At 41.1% G+C, this 22,878-nt stretch overlaps 1 protein-coding gene across 4 annotated transcripts in view; it reads right to left on the bottom strand.

The window, feature by feature from the left end:
• adgrb3 (adhesion G protein-coupled receptor B3) overlaps positions 1–21,320 on the bottom strand; it is a 122,603-nt gene extending 101,283 nt beyond the window's left edge. For 2 of the 4 annotated variants that reach the window (XM_086121746.1, XM_086121747.1), the window contains exons 1-2: positions 20,684–21,320; positions 18,622–19,390 (exon numbers count right to left, since the gene is read on the bottom strand). In XM_086121746.1, the coding sequence (XP_085977872.1) occupies positions 18,622–19,375 (754 nt within the window). In that variant the 5' untranslated portion in view covers positions 19,376–19,390; positions 20,684–21,320. The remainder of the gene's footprint in view (positions 1–18,621; positions 19,391–20,683) is intronic. The other 2 variants (XM_086121744.1, XM_086121745.1) reach the window with 1 other exon arrangement.
• Positions 21,321–22,878: the final 1,558 nt, after the last annotated feature.

Raw genomic sequence — 22,878 nt, 5'->3', positions numbered from 1 at the left:
CTTCAGTAACTGTTGAGACAACTTCGCAACAGCCAAGCGTTGGACACCGCTGAGATGATGCTTCGCCAAGATGGCCATGAGGAACAAAGAACTTAGATGAGGATCTCATTGCCGTACAGCGTCAAGCACCTGATAAATAACAATGGCAGATCACTGCGTAGGAGTGCTGGAGGATGCAGACATTCTCGTAAAGAAGAGGAGAGAAAAGCAGTTCACGTAACAAGTGCTGTGCAATATCTCATGACAAGTGATCGTATAAAAACTTTGATTTTATAATAAACCCCTCTCTCGTTTGAGTTAATTGAGAAATGTTCACTCGGGATAAATTTAGTGTAGCAACGAAAGAAAAATCAACGAGAATAGTGACACAGTCGACATTGGAGTCACTCAGTAATTATGGGTTCTTTGGCTTAAAAAAAATACAATTATGGACACAACACTGATGGAAGTGAGTTTTTGTTCTATCATGGAATCCATTTTGTATCAGCATCTCAAATACAGATGCGCAAATACCGATAAATACATTTTTGAACCCCCCAAATCACAGTTTTGCACATGAAGTAGCTGAATATGATCACTTTTGAAGTCTGTATTCTGCTCATATTTAGTCATGCTGTATAACCTCCCATGCCCACAGCGTAGCTTGGCGTCCTTGTAACCATCATCTCCCAAAATTGGAATACTCTTGTATTATTCCTCTCTTCTTAGTTAGGTCTGATGGTTAAGGTGTTATTCCTCTCTGTTAGTTGTGTTTGTTCAGACACTTGAAAGAAACAATGTAGAATGCTGTTGAAGGTATTTCCTGCTCACTGTTTTTACAATCACCTTTAGTGCCCCTCGACCCCCACCACTTTTAGGGCCCCCCTCCACAGGACATGTTTAACATCAAAAGAGGAACTGTTATCTCAAGTATCTTCTTCCAGCCACACCGGGTCAGATGACATGTTACTTCTTTGTTTCTGGGATTTGCATGAGAGGGGTACCTCCCCGCCTCTCGTTATCATATTGTCTCTATATAATCTCATGAATGTGTTTCTTTTAGGCTTCCTGATTCAAATCTGGACCCCTCAGGAGCCCGAATCGATTCGTAAACTGCAGCAAAATAAAGTAAACCCTTCGAAGGAACTGTTCATCGCCTCCAGCCTTTATTTGGTTTACCAACATTCTCCTTGTCCGAAATTCGACGGAAGAGGAGGCCACTCTTCCCCCAACACTTTCTATAAATCTTTGACATTGACTGTGGAGTTTTTTTTGGGGGGTTTTTTGCCGTGACTGTGTTGATCATAAACTACCACAGTAGCTTTGTGCCACTTCACTGCACAAACCAAAGGACCATTTTAGAGCAAAGCTGGAATGAGCCATTGCTGCTGTCATAATTCAATTAAAAGGCCCTACTGGCACACAAATGCTTTCTGTTATTATTAAAAATAATTTTGGCTGCATTGTACTCTGCATAATAATCTTTCGATCAGAGGTCGCCAACACAGTTCAACAGGATGCCCGCAGCTGAATCTCCTGTAGAAGACCTTTTCCCAGCGCACACATGCGTGAATATAATGAAAGCCTTTGCATTGCACTGAACATACTGTCGCTTTTAAAACAAGTACATTTAAGCAATGTCATTTAAGCTCTACGTGCCGCGTCTTCATGAAGGGTAAGCGGAAACCAAAAGCACATATGAGGAATTAGGCACCATTTACAACTCCATTGTATTCATATGGTTAATATAAAAGACACTGCAGCTGTGTGTCACGTGACCCCTTTCATAGAACCAAAGAGACTAAATCAAAGGTTCAGAAAAGTTACTCCGCGTATTTAAATTGCCTAATAATGTCGTCTTTGCAAACAAAGGTGCCTTCATCAAATCAAAGACTAAACTTTTGTTACTGAAATCAAAACTGATTTGCACATGGCAGCCATAACTGATTCAGCACACATTTATAATGACAGACAGAAGAGCGCAAACCTTAGAGAATAATACAAAAATGATCACACAGCGAAGACATTGTCAAAGCCAGTCAGATTCAAACTTTTAAATCAGTATCTAAGGCTTAGATACTGATTTTTGAAACTTTATAGACTTCCTTAGATTCTAAGGAGTAATAGAAATATAACATCGCCCATTAGCGAGATCAACTTTGATTGTTGGCTTTGAATACACGACAGCATGCTGATTCACGGATGACAAAATTGTCTGCTAAAATTTCAACAAAGGGAAATGTTGACATGAACTCTCAATGTCATTCAAAAAGCCATTCCCATTTCCCATGAGTGCAAGAGTTCATTTATAACAATTACAATTTGTGAGCTTATTCTAAATACTGTATTGTGTATTTCATAAAATAATTCCGGAATGTCTCAGAACAAGTTGAATTAGTCTTTAAAAGTTCTCATATTAGTAAGGGAAGCCGTGATGTTTTTGAAGAATCATCTTCTAAAGTACATAGAATGCAAAGACATAAGCTTGAGAATCGCTGTCCTTGAATTGATTCTGATGTCACGTGCCACTGCTACGTCTCTCTAAGTTCCAATTGCGCTTCTGGAATTGTAATGTGCATGAGTGTTTTCATTTGTGATATCGCTGGATTAAAAACGTCACTTGGCAATGCCCAACTGGGGGCTTTTACTTGAGAGGAGGTTTTTGGAAGCTGCAACAAGCCATGGTGGCACAATATTGATTTGCCCAATCCAAAAGCAGTTCCTCTGAGCCTCCTGATTTATTTGTCCCGTTTTGCGATGAATGTGGTATTTGGGGAGTCCTCCACTTTACAAAAGTGCAGCAGAGAGCATTGAACCATTTCATTTGTCTGATTTGGACCCTGCAACAGATTTTACTTAACGAGTGTTTTAACACACATGGATCCTTCCATCACACATCAAGGAGAGTCTGGTGTAATTAAATATTGTTTTTCTGCAACAACGGCCACATTTCAGTAGTTTGGTGACACACACACACACACACATATATATATAGATATATATATCTATATATATATGCCCTGCGATTGGCTGGCAACCGATTCAGGGTGTCCCCCGCCTACTGCCTGAAGACAGCTGGGATAGGCTCCAGCACCCCCCGCGACCCTAGTGAGGATCAAGCGGTTCGGAAAATGGATGGATGGATGGATGTGTGTGTATATATATATATAAAACGAAGGAAGTGGAGATGACCATTTTTAATTCATGTTTCAGTACAAAATATACCACTGAAATTTCTATATGTTGAAAGAGACACCAAAATCCGCAAAAGGCTTTCAAATATGATAAACTGTTCATGGTAAGCGTGAAAAGCAGAAGCATTTGAAAAGGCCTTTGAAAGACAAGCACCTAACCTTGGGATGCGAGATTTCATCTAACTATTCATGCCCACTCGGACTTTACAGAGGTCATCATCCCGGTTAAACCCGGAAAACAAAAGTATTATTTTTCAGACAACCGTATGATATCCAGTCAGCTGAAAGCCAGATTGTGCATCCGATCCAATTTCAGCACCGACTGTCCACTCAGCTTTAATACGAGTGATCAATTGCAAATTGTACATTGAGGCATTGTTAAGCCACCATCTCTATTGGTTACTGCAGTCATGTCCCAACAGTGTGTAGGCATGTTCAGTGAAGCAGCGTGCTGCAGGCTAGCTGGGGATAGATGCTAAATTGTGTCTTTGCACACAATCGCTGTGTGTAATTGTGGTGCAGAACTCTAACAAGTGAGTTTAAAGTCTGCCGCAATATCGGCAGTTTAGAATGCGCCAAATGTGACAGGTGTTTGAGATTGATTTTTAGTGATGGAGAGACGGATTTAAAGAGGCAGACTGTGACATACACATTCAACGTCTGACTGGTTTTAGTCGAGTCAGGCTCTGAATACCGTCTCTTAAACGCAATCACCAATAAAGCTCCCTTGTGTCCAACCAAACTATCGGATTCAATCAACTACATTCTGCAGCCTTGCAAATACGTTATTGCATTTCAGTTTGGCTTTCTTTTTACAGTTACTACAGTGACTTCCAAATTCTAATGACATCAAAAGCAGAGAAGATATTGGTCTTTGGTGAGATGTTATAATGCAACAGTTGTGCAAATGTATGGGTTGTATAGAAGTATACTAGTTAATTGCTACTTTATAGTCTTATCAATTTTCCATGAACGTCATCACATGCACAATACAACAAAATGGTGAATATGACCTTCAGACACTTGACAAACGTGCTGTTTAACAGCAATATCGACCTCTACTTTGTTAAAGTTTCAAAATAAAATCGAACGCAAATAACGATTTTAAGTCACATTTTAACATCAACTCACCCAAGCATAAAAAAAGAGCGAACCTCTGTTAAACAATGAAATGTGCACTCACCATTAACTTTAATGGCGCATTGACAAAAATGGGCGGGAGGGATGAAGTAAGTTGCCTCCCATAAAGATAAACACAGACATACATCCTGTTCTTCTTTTATCATTATTGTTGACTTATAGTAGTTTTAGCCATATTCATCATGGCAAAGACGTGTGTACCACTTTTATTCGTACCATTACATCTTTGATGTTCAACTGGAAGCTAGCTCCATTTATGGTTCTATGGTCATCATCACACTCCTATTTGTGCAGAACAGTTTGAATATTTTTGTACTCTTATTTACAAGTCTGTTTTTATTTACTTATTTTTTTAAATATAAAATTTTAGTTTTTTACGGGACCTATGAATGCTTTCTCTGCAAAGTAACCCTTCTCCCTCCTTTGAAAGGAGCTGAATAAGCACAAAGTCCACACAAGCATACGGCCAGTTAGCACAAGCAAATGTCGTCTGTCTCAGTCAGTGATGACTGACATATGGTGATGACAAAGCATCATCAGCATTCGTCGTCATCCTTCAAAGAAATCTGGGTAAAGATGACTGAAGCAGAAAAACAAAAGAGGGAGACGCGTGACAGGTTTACATAACTGCTTCTATGCATATTCGCTCATACTGAAAAAAAAAAAGAAAAGTAAATAAATAAATAAAACCAAAGACCAAACAAGGGGGAATAATAATGTATGGAAAAGAACATTTTGCAGTACCTTGATCATGTCCAGTTCCTCACTGTATATAAAAAATAAAAATATAAAAAATGTATATAAGGTCAACATCCATGCAAGATGAATAAAACCCTTAATGATATACGTATCATATTAAAATGATACAAAATACTACATACGAAAATAATACAGAAGGTTATAGATTATATTGATATGTGGGTACTATTTATTTCCAACACATTTTGAATTATGGATTGAGTGTTTTAAATTCTACTGGCTAAAGGGATGTTTTGCAATCATGAAAGGAAGGCTTGTGTAAAGTACAATTCGAGTTCAAATATATTTCTTTCATCTTCATTTGGTTGTGTAGCTGTTTTCATTTCTGGTTGTTTTATGTGAGCAGAGTTTTAAAAGTTAAAAGAAGAGCATCAAGAGGAAAAAAGTAGCGTAAATAATGAATGGCATGCACAAAAGTGTGTGCGCGCACACACACACTCACCCACAAAGGTCAAAAGTTTACATCGAGACTTAACTTCTGAAATAGTGCCTAGTAAATGTTTTAGCACTCAACTGAAATTTTGGATTTGGCTCTGTTTTCATTCTGAGAATTCTTTGAACCCAATTAGTGACTTGATTAAGATTCACTAAAGTCAATTCACTGAAATTCACATAGACTTTGCTTTTAATGAGAAAAACATGCAACATGGGAGCACTGTTGAGTGCATAAAAACCTATCGCTCCTGACTTTTTTAATGAGACTAACAAATACCATGACAACTCATGCAGAAAACGTGTTACTCACTAATTGGAAAGTATAGTAGAAGGTAAACAACAATAAGCCAATCAACTCCAATTTTTGACAATAAGCAAGTTCAGTACCAGAAAAAGAAAGAAAGCCCATATGGTGGATTTGTGCCAGGATGTAGCCTATTGCAGGTAAATAAAGAAAAAAGTACAGTGTGATTTTTGAAAGGCACGCAATGTTCAATCAGATGGTTCTGATGTGATCCTTGTTTCTAAGTCAGTCAGGTTTTGTGAATCAACGCTTCCACTCTCTGCTCTCCCTCCACTTTCCACACCAAAACAAAGAAAACATTTCAAACAGAAGTTGGCAGAAGAGTAATGTGCACGAGACCTTTGTAGCTTAAATTCACCATCCAAAACTGACATAAGGACATAATGTAAAATGAAGTTCACAGCTATTAACAAAAAGAATAAGAAAACATTTATTCATCTCACAATGGAGAAATTCCCAATTTACAGCAGCAAAGTTATGAAAGGAAGAAAGTAGAAGAACAAAAAGTAGAGGAGCTGCTGTAAAGGCAGCCACTCTCATGGCATCATCCTGAAGTCAAAATAACAAAATAATACAACACAACACATAAGACACAGTCATTCAATCTCTACCACTTTCCTGCACACTCATTATTTGAAACAGTTATAGATGAAAAAGGACAGGATCAAAGTGTCCTTTCACCACTGGATCAGGGACGTCATGCTGAAAATGTGCACACCTCTGCTACAAGCTAAGTTTTGAAAGCAAATAAGAAGCTGTAGTTTCCATTCACGAAAAAAGAGATTGGCTCACATCTCCTGACCTATGTAAATCCGCTTCAATTCCAAGCCGCAACTCACAGTTCCACATACGCATAATGCATGCTGTACAAATCATCTGAGGGTCACCTGACAGTCAATGCAACACAGTTGTTTCTCCGAAAGCTGAATACATTTCTATTCCCTATTGCCATCATTAAAAATACTAAATCAATAGGCCTGTACAAATGTCGCAAACTGGTGCATGTAGTTGCCTGGATCGCAACCCGGCTACATTTGGTAGTGCGATACTGTCGTTGCTATATAGGCCTCATGGTAGTAGCGTCAGCATTTGGTTTAGGAGCTTGAAACAGTTCACCATTATTTTGCAGAAAATATATAATAGGTAAATTATATACCTTGGCAGAGAAAGCTATGAATTTAGTGTAGGGTTAATTAGGGATTAATCTATCCTATCCTATTAAAAAAAGAATATAATATAAAGTGGAAACTTGAGCTATGAATGACCCGTTTTCGAAAAAAATTTAGTCTTCTAAGTCAGGCTCAAGCAATATGTTTTTTTTCTGGCTATTCCAAAAACATGCCTGTGAGTTTCACTGGCTGTTAAATTGCCCGTCGACGTGAATGTGACTGTATGAATGTTATTTGTCTATTTATGCCATGTGATTGGCTGGTTACCATTCCAGGGAATGATCCGTGCCTTGCTCAAATCCAATTGGAATAGTCACCAACGATGGATGGATGGCTTGACAACCATTGCATAAATGATTCTGTGTGTGTACAAAAAAAAAAACAATGAATCTAAAACAATGGCTGCCTTTCTGCATGTTAAAGGCCCATTGCCAAAAGACCATTGTGCATGTTGAGATTTCGTTAGAAACAACACACACATGAAGGCAGCATCTACATATTACGGCCATCCATAATGTTAAGACACTTGCCATCACGACTGAAGAGGTGCCAGTGAGCGTGGTTGCAGAAGCCCCTTGAGAAAGGATTGGATTTCTCCTCCACTTCCCCACATAGTCTTTGAGTGACAGACTCATTTGCCAGGGTTTGTGGGTGGATGTTTATGCAAATTCCTCTTTACTGTGGGTAGAAATAGCCATCCAGTGACAGGCCAAAACCAACTGGGTTGAAATGAAGGCGCATGCAACTAAGAGGCTGAAAGCAGTACACCATTTGCATTAACATCTATAAGCACCAGAGGAGAGAAAAATAACATATTATTCCACTTAAGCAAACCAGGTATGAATATGATTTTTTTCTTCTGCTTTAAAAAGAAATCTGACAACAAATCCTTATGACATCCAACAGTGTCCACATAAAGAACTTTGCTCTGCTTCCTTGCAGAATTCAAGGCAAAGCTGTAACATGCTCTTGTGAAGATTATGAATGTGTGAAGCCCATTCGAAAGGAGTTTGCATTGCAGCAATTCATTTCTTTTATTACAATTGCTGAATTGTTGATTTGGTGCTGTTGCTCTGCCGCCTACCTGAAGATATCAAACCTTTACTCCTTATTTCTTCCTGCGGACTTGATTTGAAACAAGTTCAATCTGTTCCCTCTATTGTGGTGGAGCAAGCTGCTGCGATATTTTCTTTCAGTGAATTATGCACATGATGGAAAATAAACAAATTCAATTTGTATAATAAGAGGATAAGACAGCCATCTTCATTTACAGAGACTCATTACTTTTGTTTGTATTCATGTAGAAGCCTTTTTGAAGTCCGAGGAAGCAATGGCGGCTTCCTTTGATTCATGTAGTCCACTTTAACTCATAAATTGCAAAATAGAGCCTGAACACTGTGATGTCGGAGCAAGATGTGCAATTACAAATGGAAATGTGGCATTATAGCTTTGTGGCCATGGAACACTGCAAAAGAAAACAAGGTCTTTTGAGTGATCTTCAGCCAGCAGCATTTGTCTGTTTTTCGCAGAGATTTTCTTGTCCATTAGTCACCACGCAAAAGATTTTTTTTTTAGTGCATAGGTGTCAAACTCAGGACCTGGAGGGCCGCTGCCCTGCATGTTTTCCAAGTCTCCCTGTTGCAACACACCTGATTCAAATGAACAGGTTCAATGTCAGGCTTGTGCAGAGCTTGCTGATGATCTGATCATTTGAATCAGGTGTGTTGGAACAGGGAGACTTGGAAAACATGCAGGGCAGCGGCCCTCCAGGACCTGAGTTTGACACCTATGCTTTAGTGTAACACAGCTTCATGAAATACATTGCAGCCATTGACAAAGATGATGACAGTCGAACCCCACCCCACACACGCAAGGGACAGGGAATGGGCTGGCATGTGAATAGTAAAAATCCACATATAATTGATGGACATTAAAATCCGTTGGGGGGGAAAAAAGGAAGAAAGAAAATCCATACCCAAAAATTGGTAAAAAACACAAAAACAACAACAAAAAAAAACCCTGATAAACATTCATGACAAGTAGTCCTCAAGCTATGAATGGTTGACATTCATAGTTAGTAACAAATACTGACATAAAATGCCATATTGCGTGCGCCGGTTCATACATCATTGCGATATCGTACTTTCCCTCACTCACATGCCCAGTTTCTTCGACAGTTGTTGTCTCTGTGAGCATAACAGTGTGTAGCAGCATATTGGATAATTTACAAGTTTCCGTGCAAATAAATTTCAGTTAAACTCCTTGACGCCGATTGTGGCAAATTTGCATCAGACTCCTTCTGCTCCAAAAGCAGTCAAAACTAGTGACTTTATCCCTCCACCCAAGCTGTAAAACAACTATATTGTATATTGATACAACAATGATTTAGCATAGGCATTTTTTTTCACCCACAAAAAACATTTTCAAAACAATTAGCCTCAGTTACCCTGACCTAAAAGGCAACGGATACAAATAAGGAGTAATTTTGTATAAAGGACGTGCCAGGCCAGCATTTGCAAACATTATCTCTGTGTCATATGTTTTAACGTATGTCAGTCATGCATTATTGCAAGTTATAGTAAATGTATGCTTGGCGCATAAGCACTGTGGTGACTCAAATGGAACTACCGGTAATCGGCAGCAGCACCACTTGGACCAACAACATCGTCTCAACTCAAAATCTTTTAAAAGTGTAGTTGAAAAACAATCAACGGATTCATTTGTCTTTATTACTTGACAGCACAAGTACGAATATGAACAGTAAGACCATCCGAACAATATGAGTAACCTTCATCATGGTGTACATTCAGAGATTATTGCGTAACATAGGATACAGTTGTTGACGGTTGACCTTCAATGAGTTGAAAACGCTTCAAACTAGTTTAGGCAAATGGCCAAAATGGTACATTAGAATGCGTTTTCAGGTGCTTGTGGAATGAGTCTTAAAGTCATAAGCGGTTCTCTCGAGGACATCGTGTGTGGCTGCTCCATCTTATCGACCTCATTATTTGAGACTTTGGTCTGATTCTTCATGTAATATGACATTATAATAGGCCATGTAACTGCTGAGACTCATAAATTATATGAATAATGGAAAGGTAAGTCGTACAGTCCTTTCCATGAAAACAGATTAGCCATTGGCTGATGTGTTTCATATATTTCTCCATCCCCAAAGGAAAATAAATACATGCATCAAGGGATGTCGCTACACCAGGGTGAGTGGTGGTTTTTTTTAGAGGTGGCGGGGGAGGGTGATTTTGATTGTTATCTTCTCAGCCCCCCTCTGTATCAGTCAAGCCCTCTCTTTAGCCCAGGGAGGGAAAAACATCCTGGCGCCATCCCAGTTTACATCAAAAATCCGAAAATCTGTCTTGTCGCAAAATAATGGTGACATTAAGAACTGTTCTACATTTTGGGCAAATAGCTGCAGTGTGATTTTAAAATAAAGCATTTGAGTTGCAACTGTTTTGCTGTGCATGTGCATTTGGCTGTCTTGAATTCTAATCCATCCATACATGATTTAAACAGTTTATCCTGATGAGGGTCGTGGGCATGCTGGGGCCTATCCAGCTGTCTTTGGGTAGAAGGTGCGGTACACCCTGAATTGGTTGCCAGCCAACTGCAGGGAACGCATAGGCGAGCAACCATTTGCTCTCACACTCACACCTAGGGACATTTTCAAGTGTTCCATTAACCCGCCATGCATATTTGTGGTATGTGGGAAGAAACCGGAAGACCCCGAGAAAACCCACACAGGCACAGGGAGAGCATGCAAAAGCTACACAGAGCCAAAATCAAACCCAGCACCTCTGCACGGTGAGGCAGACGCGCTAACCAGTTGATCACTGTCCCGCCGAGTTCTTCCAGTGTAGTATATTTCCTTCAAGCTGTCTTAAACGGTGTTGACACTTTGACCACCATCTTGTTGGCAGTTGCGCTATGACAACACTGCTCTTTCATTTGCTCAGAGAGAGTTGGCAGCACACAGTCTGATAGCAGGTAGTTATCACTCTGAGCCCCAGTTGGGGCGCCGCTGAAAAACATCATCCGGACTGAGATCACAAATCCATCGCAAAATTTGAACAACAGTTTGCACAGCTGATCGTCATCCACCAGTCCGATCGCGTCATCGAAACAGCAATGGGAATGCAACGGAATTCAGTACCTTGCCATTAAATAAACGTGTTATTTTTTGTTGTTTCAACAGCCTGTTTTTTTTTTTTATCACCCACTTCTGTCATCCAACTTTGCATTGATAAAGGGACAATAGGTCATTCAACATTACTCAAATAACCACACAAATGTAAATATGTTTTAGACGTAAATAGCATCACCATAATCTCCCAGAGTTGAGCGCAGGTATTCCCAGAGTTCAGCGCAGGTATTACCTACAATATTACACAGTAGTTGGCCCTTCTATTAGGTACACTTGCTAATACCAGAGCTGTGGTTCAAATATTTTCCATCCATCCATTATCTGAATCGCTTTATCCTCATGAGGGTCGTGGGTATGCTGGAGTCTATCCCAGCTGTCTTTGGATGTCAGGCGTATACACCGTGAACTGGTTGTAAACTGTGTGTGTGTGTGTGTGTGTGTGTGTGTAAGGTTGGTATGAGTGTCGATTTGATTTCATGAAACCATGACTGTGGATGGTATGATAAACAATGATTTTTCTGCCATGTTGTTTGTTTGCTATGGTGTGAGAGCAATGGTACTGATTGCGCTTGACCTTAAGAATTGAATGTTCTTTATATGTGACAGATGCTTTTATAGTTTGCATTTACATCAATCGTGTATTTTTTATATATGTAGTTAAGAGAAAGAATTTATAGCAGAGTCAGAGGGGCCATGGAATGAATGTAAAAAGGGTAGAAAAACCACAATGATCAAAACTTTCCCATTTTTATTGCTGCAGTTGTACAAAATAGTTTGCATTGATCTAGAGCTGCACTGCATCACACTAAGAGGTGTTTACAACTCTTCACTGAATAAAAGTGAGAAACTGCCCTTGAATATGCCTGTAGCTTCTGTATGTCTACCTAACCTTGCACTCCAATTATTGCACAAAAAAAGATGTCATGGGTTGTCACATTGGTTTTCACGGAGCTACAGTCAATTGGACTTACTTAAGCTGACCGTGCCTTTCACTAACAACTTTCTTTCTATGTCAGCAGAATGGACTGCAAAGGTTGAGACGAAGGAACACTGAGCTCACAGCTATAAAAGCCGGGTACAAAACACGCTTATGAAGGCATACCATGGGAAATGTTATTATCGTTTGGTGGAATTTTTGAAGCAATTGTATCAGAAAGCAATTCATTCTATATCTTACATAGGGTAAACCGAATGATTTCAGGGCAGTCTAGCTGAAGCCTCTCCTTCACTGAATTGGAACTAAAATCGCCTCCAAGTGTACGGAACAATGGGGGTGAGAATAATGCAGTGTGACTACTGAGTGACTTGACTGAGATCCAAAGTGAATAAAAGGCCGCTTTATGTGAGGCAGCGGGGCTGAGCTGCGGCGGCACTCACGACTGCGGCGGGTGACGGCGCACTGGAGAGCCTTGCACCACGTTTCGTTCCCTGATAAAATCTCGGTGCCATCTTCTGCGTGGTCACAAAGCAGAATGTTCAAATGAAATAAATGCAAGTGTACAACCAAAAATCTGCTCAGTATCACATTTAGAAATGCAGAGCTGTTCCTCTGGAATGCTTATTTCGCTATCATTCCAGCCAAACAAGGCTATGAAATTCAACATGAATGTACTGTCATGTTTTAGGTACATTGCATGTTGCCTTTAGGGGTCATGGCATTCTTCCTCAAGAGGGAAAGAGGATTAGGACTCATATTTGTGTTTGTAACCTAATTCTTGTACTCATACAGGATTTGGAAGCCTCCTTTGTAGGCTCATTAAATATTCATTTGAATATCTTTCGTACTTTTGAGACCCAATTCTTGGGAGCGTCAAGAGTTTTCAAGCAAATGAAACACCTTGTCATCGTTTTCATCACGCAGGGGCAACATGCAAACTCTACGCAAAGGGCTGAACCAAGATTTGAACCAATAACCTCTCCACTGAAAGGCAGACTCACGCCCACATACTTACAGACACCATCTCAAATGAAACTCTTAATATTTAGTTAAACGCATTCCATTTCCCTTAAAAAATATCAAGCAAAATCGAATTGGATGAAACTCGGACAGTCTAGGCCAATGCGATATGTCACAAGCACAACATGACTACTTGAAGCTTCATTAACAGTCTCATTGGACGACAAACAAGAATAGACTTCCCAGCCCAAAGCAATGAGACATATCGACCCCGATTCTCCAATGACAGCAAAACAACGCAAATAATGAGACAGCCGACCATAGCCAAGGGGAAAAAGAGTCGGGGTACCTCATGAAGCCGGGAGCAGGTTGTGAAAGATATCACTGTGTTCAAAGGGAATTAAAGGATTTTAAGCTTTTATCCTGTACATGAATAGTAAACACCAGCATCCGCAAAGCATGTGTCAGGAGTGCCTGTTTTCTTGAGAATTTAGTGGGATTCTGTGCAAAAAGGAATACCGTGTATTATTAGAAACAATTGGGGGTAAATTTTTAGTTGTGCGCAATCAGCTCCATTGTCAGCGAAAAACAACGCTTTAAGGTACAATTGCCTTCAAAATGGCTGTAAGAAAATGAAAATGTCTGTTTGCTCCCCACTGTTTAGATCAAAAGTCACATTTCTCTAAAAGCAGGCTGGGCATGACATCCAGACATCACGACGCTAACAAGATAAGATATCCTTTATTAGTCCCACACTGGGGAAATTTACAGCACACACGTTAGTTCACCAATGGGCAAGGAGGAGTTATCATGCTGTTGCATGTGTTGCGGGTAGACAGGACACACATACCCATGCACACACACACACACATACACATTCACATATACACAAGGAAAATTAAATCACAGTGTCAGTGCAGCACTGGGCCACCCGATTTTACAACTTTTATGCATGACATAGTGACAGCCACAAAAATAAAGCAGCATAAATGAGTCAGTAGCCCTGTTTAGAGTTCCCAGTGTGTTGGTTTGGCATAGCATCAATGAGTGAGGACTGTCTTTTATCTGTCTGATCACCTCAAATATGTACAAGCTTTAACCTTGAAAACGATCTACACGCTGTGTTTGCATGTGCAACACGAGTGGGGCCAATGCCGCAGCCTGTGTGACATGGACAACCTCCAGGCCTCCTTTTGCTAGGCTCAAACGCACTCCTCCGCAACAGGAAGTTGGGAAGATCAAAGACGAGCGAAGAGATTGTATTAAATACAGCCCTTGTTGACTATTTGTAATGCTTTATTCTTCGTCAGGAACACCCACTCTGCCACTGTGACGCCAGTCGGGGAGACAGTGCTCTTTTAAAACCCAGTGTGTTGATCTCCCCCGTTATCCAGATGAAAACGGATTTATTCAAACCTCCCATCAACGAACACTATAAATAGATGCTAGTGGAAAATCTTCATTGGGGTGGGGGTGGCGTTTGGGGGGGATAAGCTTTGCTCTTAAGCTGATATTAACATGCTGAAAAATGTCAAATGTTATTCTGGAAAAGAGATTTCTCTCTGCATCGTTGTCATTGTGAATTGATCAGAGGGTGAGCTACATGATAATTGGTAAAGCGATAGTGCTACTTATCTGAAGAAGAGGTGTGTGTAATTGCTATTTAACTTTTTTTTTGGGGGGGACGACTGAAAATTCACTATAGGTGTGAAGTATTGACTTTTAAGCAAAGTGAACTTTGTGGTAAGTACGAGTTTTCCGTGATACGAGCTGTGGTTGGGATGTTTTTTCTCGAGTTATGAGACAGCTGCAAGCTCTCTACACCTTCAGTGAAGATGGAATATTTAACTCTTCGGGCGCCGTTGACATGACATGCAATCAACCGGACTCCTAATGAAAAATGCTGTTGATGTTAATTGCCATTATTTCTGTTTTTATTTTATTTTATTTTTTTAGTGGGCAGAGACAAGTCTTGGCCAACTGTGGTTTGATAATCAAGCCATGAAAAGTAAGCAAAAGAAAACAACTTTTAAAATTTTGGATGAGATCAACATGTGTCACAACAATGTGTAAGCTCCTTAAACAGAGCGGACCGAAGGAAATGAAACCATTACACACAGCTTGAGTGAGTTTTTGTCATGTTAAGTCTACTACAAAAGAGTGTCATCACAAAAAAAGAAAAGATGAATAAGATTATTAATATTTAAAAGTAGGAACAATGATGTAATGCATGTATATTTACACACATTCACACACACACACACACACACACACTCACACACACTGATGTGCCAGGCACGCACACACATGGCTAAATACTACTATTACTAATAAATGTGCAACTAGTTTGTAAATGTCAAATGTAAAACTGTTACATTTGTGATTCACTCCAAATACTTTGCTAGTTTGCCATCCAAAGCACAACATGGGTGAGTTTGGTGAGCTAAACCTTTTACTGCTCATTATTAAAAAATGCTATAATGTAGAAACAAACATTTGGGGGATGAAAGACGAGAATAATCTTTCATTTGGTAGTTTCCATCAGAATACTTGACATTGTGTGGCACTCAAGAGGTTCTCTTTCTGAAAATGGCTGGCGATGAAAAAGTTGAGGTGAAACCTCTTCGTGGAACACTAATAAATAGATTTACTAGCACATTCTCTGAACATATATCTCTTGGGTCCATAAACTTTGCTTCTGACATCTACACGGAACATTCACTTGTGCTGTCTCTCACGCAGCGTAAATGTCATTTGCTCAGTGCATCACCCATTTCAGCAATATTGTTTTTTTGTTTTTTCTACAAATTAACTCGCCTTACTGCTCCCAAGTGAGTGAAATGAAAAATTGTGCTATTAAGAAACCCTGGAAAGTGTGTATAGTGTCTGCTGAGCTCTCGCTGTTTAGGTAAGCTTTCCTGCTGCCAAAGCCGTGCAGGGGAGATGTAGTTTAAGAGTGACATAGGGACATGACATTAAAAGCATAACACATGGAAGTACTACAGTGTGCGTGTAACTTGGAATAATTACCCTTCATACAACCTGTTCCTTTCTATACATTATCTTTCCTTATGTTTTTCCATTTACATTTTCCACCACTGTTCTATTTGTCTGTGCTCCAAAAACATGGCACTGGGCAGTGTTTATTTTTTTGGGTGGGCGTGCTATGATGGATTAAAGCATTTTAACGTTTAAAGTCATGTTAATGGGGAAAGTCGATTTGAGTTTCAAGTGAACTGAGTAAAAATATGTATTCTCATGAATGAAGGCACCACCATGTGTGTGTGTGTGTGTGTGTACATACATACATATATATATAGTACCAAAATTACTGCTCAGCATGGCTCTCAAAGGCAGTGACAGAGTACCCAAAAGGTGGAGCTAGACACAGAGCTCTGTGTTGATTGGTCAGAGGCATTATGCACATCATCAGCATTCGGCCTTTATGCTTTGAAACCATAATGAGGTAAACCAAAGGAAATTTTACGACCTGGTGGAAATGTGGCTTAAAGTAGAGACTAGAGTGATCCAAGGTTGTCATAGCAATGACAGGGACACTGGCCTTCTTATTACAAGCCGATACGCAAACTAAATGATGTTGAAGTGTGCAGCAGCAGCAGCAGCCACCCAGCAACTCAAACTATGGCAAAAAAGCATATTCTTCTTTCCATTGTGATCTCCAGGGAGTGATTACTGCAACCATTACTTCATTCCCACAAGGGAATACTGATGTTCCATAACGTTTGCTCCCTCATTATTTCCCCCACAAATCAAAAGGTTCATTGATGGCTTTGGTGAAGAAGGCCACTGCTTTGTGAGTTATCGTCAAACGTCTCACGCAACACTACCTGTTCAACGCCAATCAGCGATGTGTCAAAGCGGCCCCCATAATGAAGCTACGCGGTCTGTCACGACCTTATCAGAAGCATTTGCTGTTAAAAGCCAATGTTATAACATGTTGCATTGCTCTATGCCAGCACGACGGTAAAACCACGTCAACCTTTACACTCTAATCATTTTCATTCTACTCCAGATCATGAATTACTGTTGAAGCTAAACAGCAAATTGTGTGTCCACCCAATTAATGATGCGAATGGCCTAAAACACGAACTTTGACAAGAAAATATACCCCTGCCCACCATGCACCCATAAAAACATTGGAACCTCTGAGGCCAAAGACATTCAGTTGTATTGGAATCCAATGTATTCGTTTTGATTGTTTTTGTCGGTTTGTTTTAATAAGAAGTACAATTGAACTAGCATTTTACATTCAAAAACGCAAAACACTGAACTTAAATTTAGGGCTCTATTTTCCTAGACGCGCATCTGCGCAGTAGTCCAAATGCCAAATCCTCTTTTTTTTGTATCAGCCCAAGGCTCATTGTGCGTGTTTGCCAATTTGGCAGACTGGTCTCCGTCAAACTGGGCGGCCCAGCGCAGCAGAAGGACTATCTTGAAAATGCACTTGGCCGGGTTACAATTTGGCAGCAGAAAGTCGATCTAAATCTCATGCCTGCTCAGAACACGTCCTAGCACCAGCACAGAATAGACAGCTGATCGAACGCGAACTGTTTCATTCATAAATATGTGAACATCAAAACCTATGAATAATTGCATCATATTTTTTTAAATCCACCTCCCTGAGAATCACAGCTATCGTGCATGGACAGAACAATTGGGGATGGGGAGACGCTCACCAAGAATAAAAGGAGCCCCTTTGCTTGGCCATGATTCAAGTCAATTGTGACCACTCAAACAGCGGCATAGCCCTCCCTCTTGCAGAACCGCCAGCTTGCACATGCCTGCGAAATTACCAACATTGGGTTTAACCCGCCTCCGCGCAGAGTTACGCCATGCATCGCACAGCATTTATCCTAGTCACATAAATAGAGTCCTCCATCTCAACCGTAATTTGCTAGCATCTTACTTTTTACCTTCTTACTTACGTATCACACGAGTGTAAAATAAGTTAACCACTAAAATGTGATTCACTTCGATGTAAGTTTAAAAACAATTGACGAGTCTTCACTGTTCAGGTCATTGCTCTATCAACAGCCCTTGTTGAAGCATTTGTCATAAATATCACAGAAAGATTAAAGATAAAGCTAAGTATGTCGCTGAATCGTTTGACGCTCATTGAATTCTGGGGAAGAAAGCAAACATGATATGCTAGCATCATGTTTGACGTCATGTGTGATGGTCTTCCATCTTTTTTTTTTTTTTTTTTTGATATAGGATTGTGAAAAATCCAATTACGCACGGACAGAATTAATCATTTGATAGCTGACAACTGAAATGTTTAAGGAACAAATTATTCCCCCACATTTTTGGCTATTCAACTCCAGAGGCTCCAGTGTAATATTTTAACACCCAACTCCAAACTTAGTTGTCCAATTAGTGGGGCAGCAACCATCTAATTAAAGCTCTAGTCTATGTGTGCTCTTTGTTTCATGGGCCATCACGCTTGAGACATGCAGTGGGGAAAGGGCAGAAGAAGGGAGTGATCGGCGTGCACATTAAATGATCTACTCATAAACAGAGCTCCATCACTGTGCAAGCACAGACGGAAGACACAGCGGCATACTCACCTTCTTTAGGAGGCCGCTTCACTTCGGAACTCAGATTGCAGACCTGGCCTGCGTGCAGCTGGGGCGACAAGCAGCCCTCCGTTTGGGCGTTGAGCGGTAAAACCACATTGTTGAGCATGAGCATGCTCTCAGATTCTCCATCTCCTAAATGCTGGGGACACGTGCATTTTGTGTAGACGATGCCGCACGTTTCCACCGTGCCCTTCTCTAATTTCAGGCAGTTTTCCAGCCATGTACAAAGCACTTGACACCCAAACTGGCTGGGGCTGGCCTTATTCAACACCAGGAACTCCACAATGGACTTCTCCTCTTCTTCCAGCTTCTGTGGTGTCAATCCGTTTGAATCAGAGGGGAAAACTCTCCGCAGCTGAACAAAATTTTTGTCGTAGAGCAAAAATACATAAATATTCTTGGAATCACACAGGTACACTATTGACTCGTTCACCTTGAGCAAGGCATTAATCTTTTCGTGAGAGTAGTGATCAAACTGATAGGCGAGGAGAGAATACTCAGAGCAGCTCAGGTCTTGTTTGTATAGCTTCAGGTAGATGCTGTATTTGGTCGGGTCTGGGTTCTCCAGTGTCCACGTACAGTTTGTGTAGTTCTTAGGGAACATTTCAGTCACAGAGTAGGATCCATAGATGACCCCCTTGACCAGAGTGGAACACCAATAATCTTGGGCACCAGTTAATCCAAACATAACCAGAAGATAGGTGGAAAATATATAAATCAACAGGTTTCGAACAGCCTTCATCCTATGTCATTTGGCCTGCAAGGAAAGATGAGGAGAATTACACAGTGAGCAATACGGATGATCGATGAAGTCACGGGATTCGTGTGTTTCCCCATCATGAAAATGGCAAGACAAAACCCACCACATCAATCGCAGGTGCATGTCTTTTGCACCCTATCTTGCCACGCTTCACTACTGTACTTTGTGCAAACATTGCCACCTTGTGGTTACTCTGGACTTTATTCATTTTTTTCTACCATGCGTGTATGTTTGTGTGTTGGGGTGACATGGTTAAGACATTTAGACGTTGCTAACTGGGTCGTGCTGTGAAAGAAAAGAAAAGGGATCATCCTCAAGCTTTTTTGTTTTAAGGTTAAAGTTGTTTGCCATCGAAAGGCTCCGTCACTCCAACCCGTGCATCCGTGTGTGTGTGTGTGTGTGTTTATGCAGGTTGCCTAATTTAAGGCATCAACACAAATTAATTGCATGAACATTTCATGCCAAGAAAGCAAATTTGCGGAATACAAATGTTCCTCTCGGAGGCATTTTTGTTTGTTTTGTGTGTGCTTGTGTGTGAGAGTTTGACTGAGAGTGCGCGCGCGACGCACACGGGGCGTGTGGACGAGAAGTGGATAGTGTGCGCGCGCGTGTGTGTGTGTGTGTGTGCGTGGGTTTATGTTGGGAGGGGGGGGGGTGCAATGCCATGTCCTGATTGCTTTAATCCTGCAGGCAATGCAGCTGCGAGCGGGTTCGTGCGCGCGCGTGGGTGCGCGCGCTCGTCCATGCGACTGTGGAAGTGGAGGCGATGGACTCGCTTGGTTTACACACTCTCTCTCACACACACAGGCACACACGCACACGCGAACAATTTGACTAGAATGGGGAATGGAATGGTGTCGCCCCCCCCCATACCCCCTTTATTTGTCGTGCAATGGGTTGCAGGGTGTGAGCTCCAAATCCACGCGAATCCACATCCTTTTGCAAGATTCATGTGCAGGGGCGTCAAGGGGGAATCAGTATTCCGGGCGAAAAGGAGAAATGGGTCGTCAAGAGAGACACGCTCGATTTTATTGCCGAGGCTTCTAAAAAGCAATCATCTCTCTGGAAGCAATGTGAATGGAGACACGGTGCCACTTTAAAGCGGGGTTTGCCTCTTAAGAGACAGATCATTGCTTTAAATAAACATATCTGTTCATCTGCGTGCATGCGTGAGAAGGGCTACGCACACGCGCGCGCATACACAAATTCGTCAAGATTATTTCAATGCAAAAACTTTAACTGACACCAGCCACACATATTCGTGCAGATAATAATAATGAAAGATCTTACCTTACACCACGAAAGCTATGGCTATTTTCCCAACATACTTGACAACATCCTTTATAAATCAAGTCTGTAGCCCTCGAGTGAATCCATACTCCGACACGCACACACACACACTCGCACACACACGGACGCACACAAGTCCGGCGCAACAAGATGCTTCAGTGGGTGGGGAAAAAAAAGAAAAAAAGAATCAAATCAAATAAAATGCGTTACACTCCGCATTCCCGCTCGTATCCACGGTCCTCCTCCTCATCATCCGCATGGGCTTTCCCATCCAAACTCAAATAGAACCAAGCGACAGTCACAGAATTTCAGAGACTAAGAGGAAGAGAAAAAAAAGAGCATTTTCTTTTACAATAACATCACGGGTTTATTTGGCATCTCTATTCCATTTCCAAGCAAATCGTCAAGCGGCATCCTCTCGTCACGTCGAGAAAAGAGAGAGGAGAGAAAAGATCCGTCTAGAGTGGGTGGATGGGAGATGTTTTAGGTGGCCAGTCAGGACGCAAAAAGACGCTTTGCTGGCTGCTTGCAGAGCTCCAGGAGCGGGCTGCAATAACACGTCACACTCTCAGCACCATACACACGTACGTTCACTTCTTACTGCGTCTGGCACCAGCTCCCACTTTCTTCTCTGCCCTCCTCTGAGTCCTCCTCATCCCCCACCTCCGTTTTCGCGCCCCCCTCACTCCCACACACACACACTTAATTCCAATCAAAAGGGGTTCCCCCCTGTACCGGACCCTTCTCACTTATGCTCAGCCAACGTTTGCAGCATGCGGCATCCCTCAAGGATGGAATATTGCAAGGGCTTTTTGTTAGATTTTTTATGTACAGTGTACTCGTGTGGATAAGATTAACCGTGATTACCAAAATAAAATCTGCACCCTCTGTCACTGGGACCTGAAAGCTTGCTGGTGTCGTCGGACTGTTTTTTCCCTCCAGAAGATCTTTGGGTTCGCATTGATTTTTCTTATGAATCCACTCTGGGACAAACTATACAGACTATATACTCTGGATTTACTTATTTAGACAGAGAAAGTGTTTGCATTACTTTTATTTTGAACCTTGTTGTGTTGAACACAGGAATTGATATCAGCATGGGCCAAATGGCTTTTCCATTGTTAATTTCTTCTTTTTTTTTTGTCCTAAGTTTGATGAAACAGCAATTTCCCAAGTTCCCCACCAGGTAGAGCAACAACTCTTCCATTAACTTGCATGTTACATTCGTGAGGAAATGTATATGATCGTTACATAGTTAGAGAAATTGTGGTTGTCAATGACCATAAATTTGTAGTCATTTCATTTCATTGCCATCACAATCTTGCTCATTTTTCTCAGGGCTTTCCGTGGTTCCGGTCAGAAACCATCCTGATTTCCTGCCACTTTCATGGCCGCAGTTCAAAAGCGTTCTTTTGAGTCACATCTTGCCAAGCTTGCTGGAGGAATAACAGCACAATGCATTGTAAAGATTGCCAGGTCTGCTGAAGTATAATATGAAGATGATGACACTGGCAAGTTTACATTGAGGGGCAAGTGAGGCAATGCCCCACTAGATCCAGCAGATGGCACCTGGGTGGGGTGGAAAACCGATTACATGAAGAGTAACAATTCAGTTGCCAAACAGGAGAGCACAGACCTCCATCAAACAGGAAAATCACAAACGATGGAACATATATTGCCTGAGCGCTTTCAATGTAGCGTCACGACACTGTACAAAGATATTATTGTTGTTTGTCTTTTCGCACACTCGTTAGCGGGTTGTTTTGCTGTAAATGGAGAGTGAGGTGAGAAAAGATGTTGGAGGAGTAAACAACGGAACTGTATCGTTTGCATGGTGGGGTTGCAGCGATGGTGTTGGCGATTCAACTGTGAACAAACTGAAAAGAGAAACAAAATTCTTGTATCTGAATTTAATGGGTCAATACAGGGCATATTTGCCATCTTTCCACAATGTCTTATGAATATCATTTGAGTAGTTTTACTCTTAGGAAACCTCCATATTGACCTACGTATCCGAATGTGACTATTTTTTGGAATCATGTATTGAGTGTGTGTCAATCGATGTTGTTGCCGACCGACTCTGCGCCTTTTTGCTGCAACGGTAGGCTACGTAGCGGCAGCTCTACCTGAAGTTGTAAAAGAAAGAGCATTGAGGTGGCTCCTTCTACCTCGTGACAAGTGAGCATGCAAATTTG

Source organism: Hippocampus guttulatus, chromosome 10 (assembly GCF_054856545.1).
Source record: "Hippocampus guttulatus isolate MCC_2025c chromosome 10, RoL_Hgut_1.0, whole genome shotgun sequence".
Classification (NCBI taxonomy): Eukaryota; Metazoa; Chordata; class Actinopteri; order Syngnathiformes; family Syngnathidae; genus Hippocampus; species Hippocampus guttulatus.
This window is presented reverse-complemented; position numbering and strand designations above follow the sequence as displayed.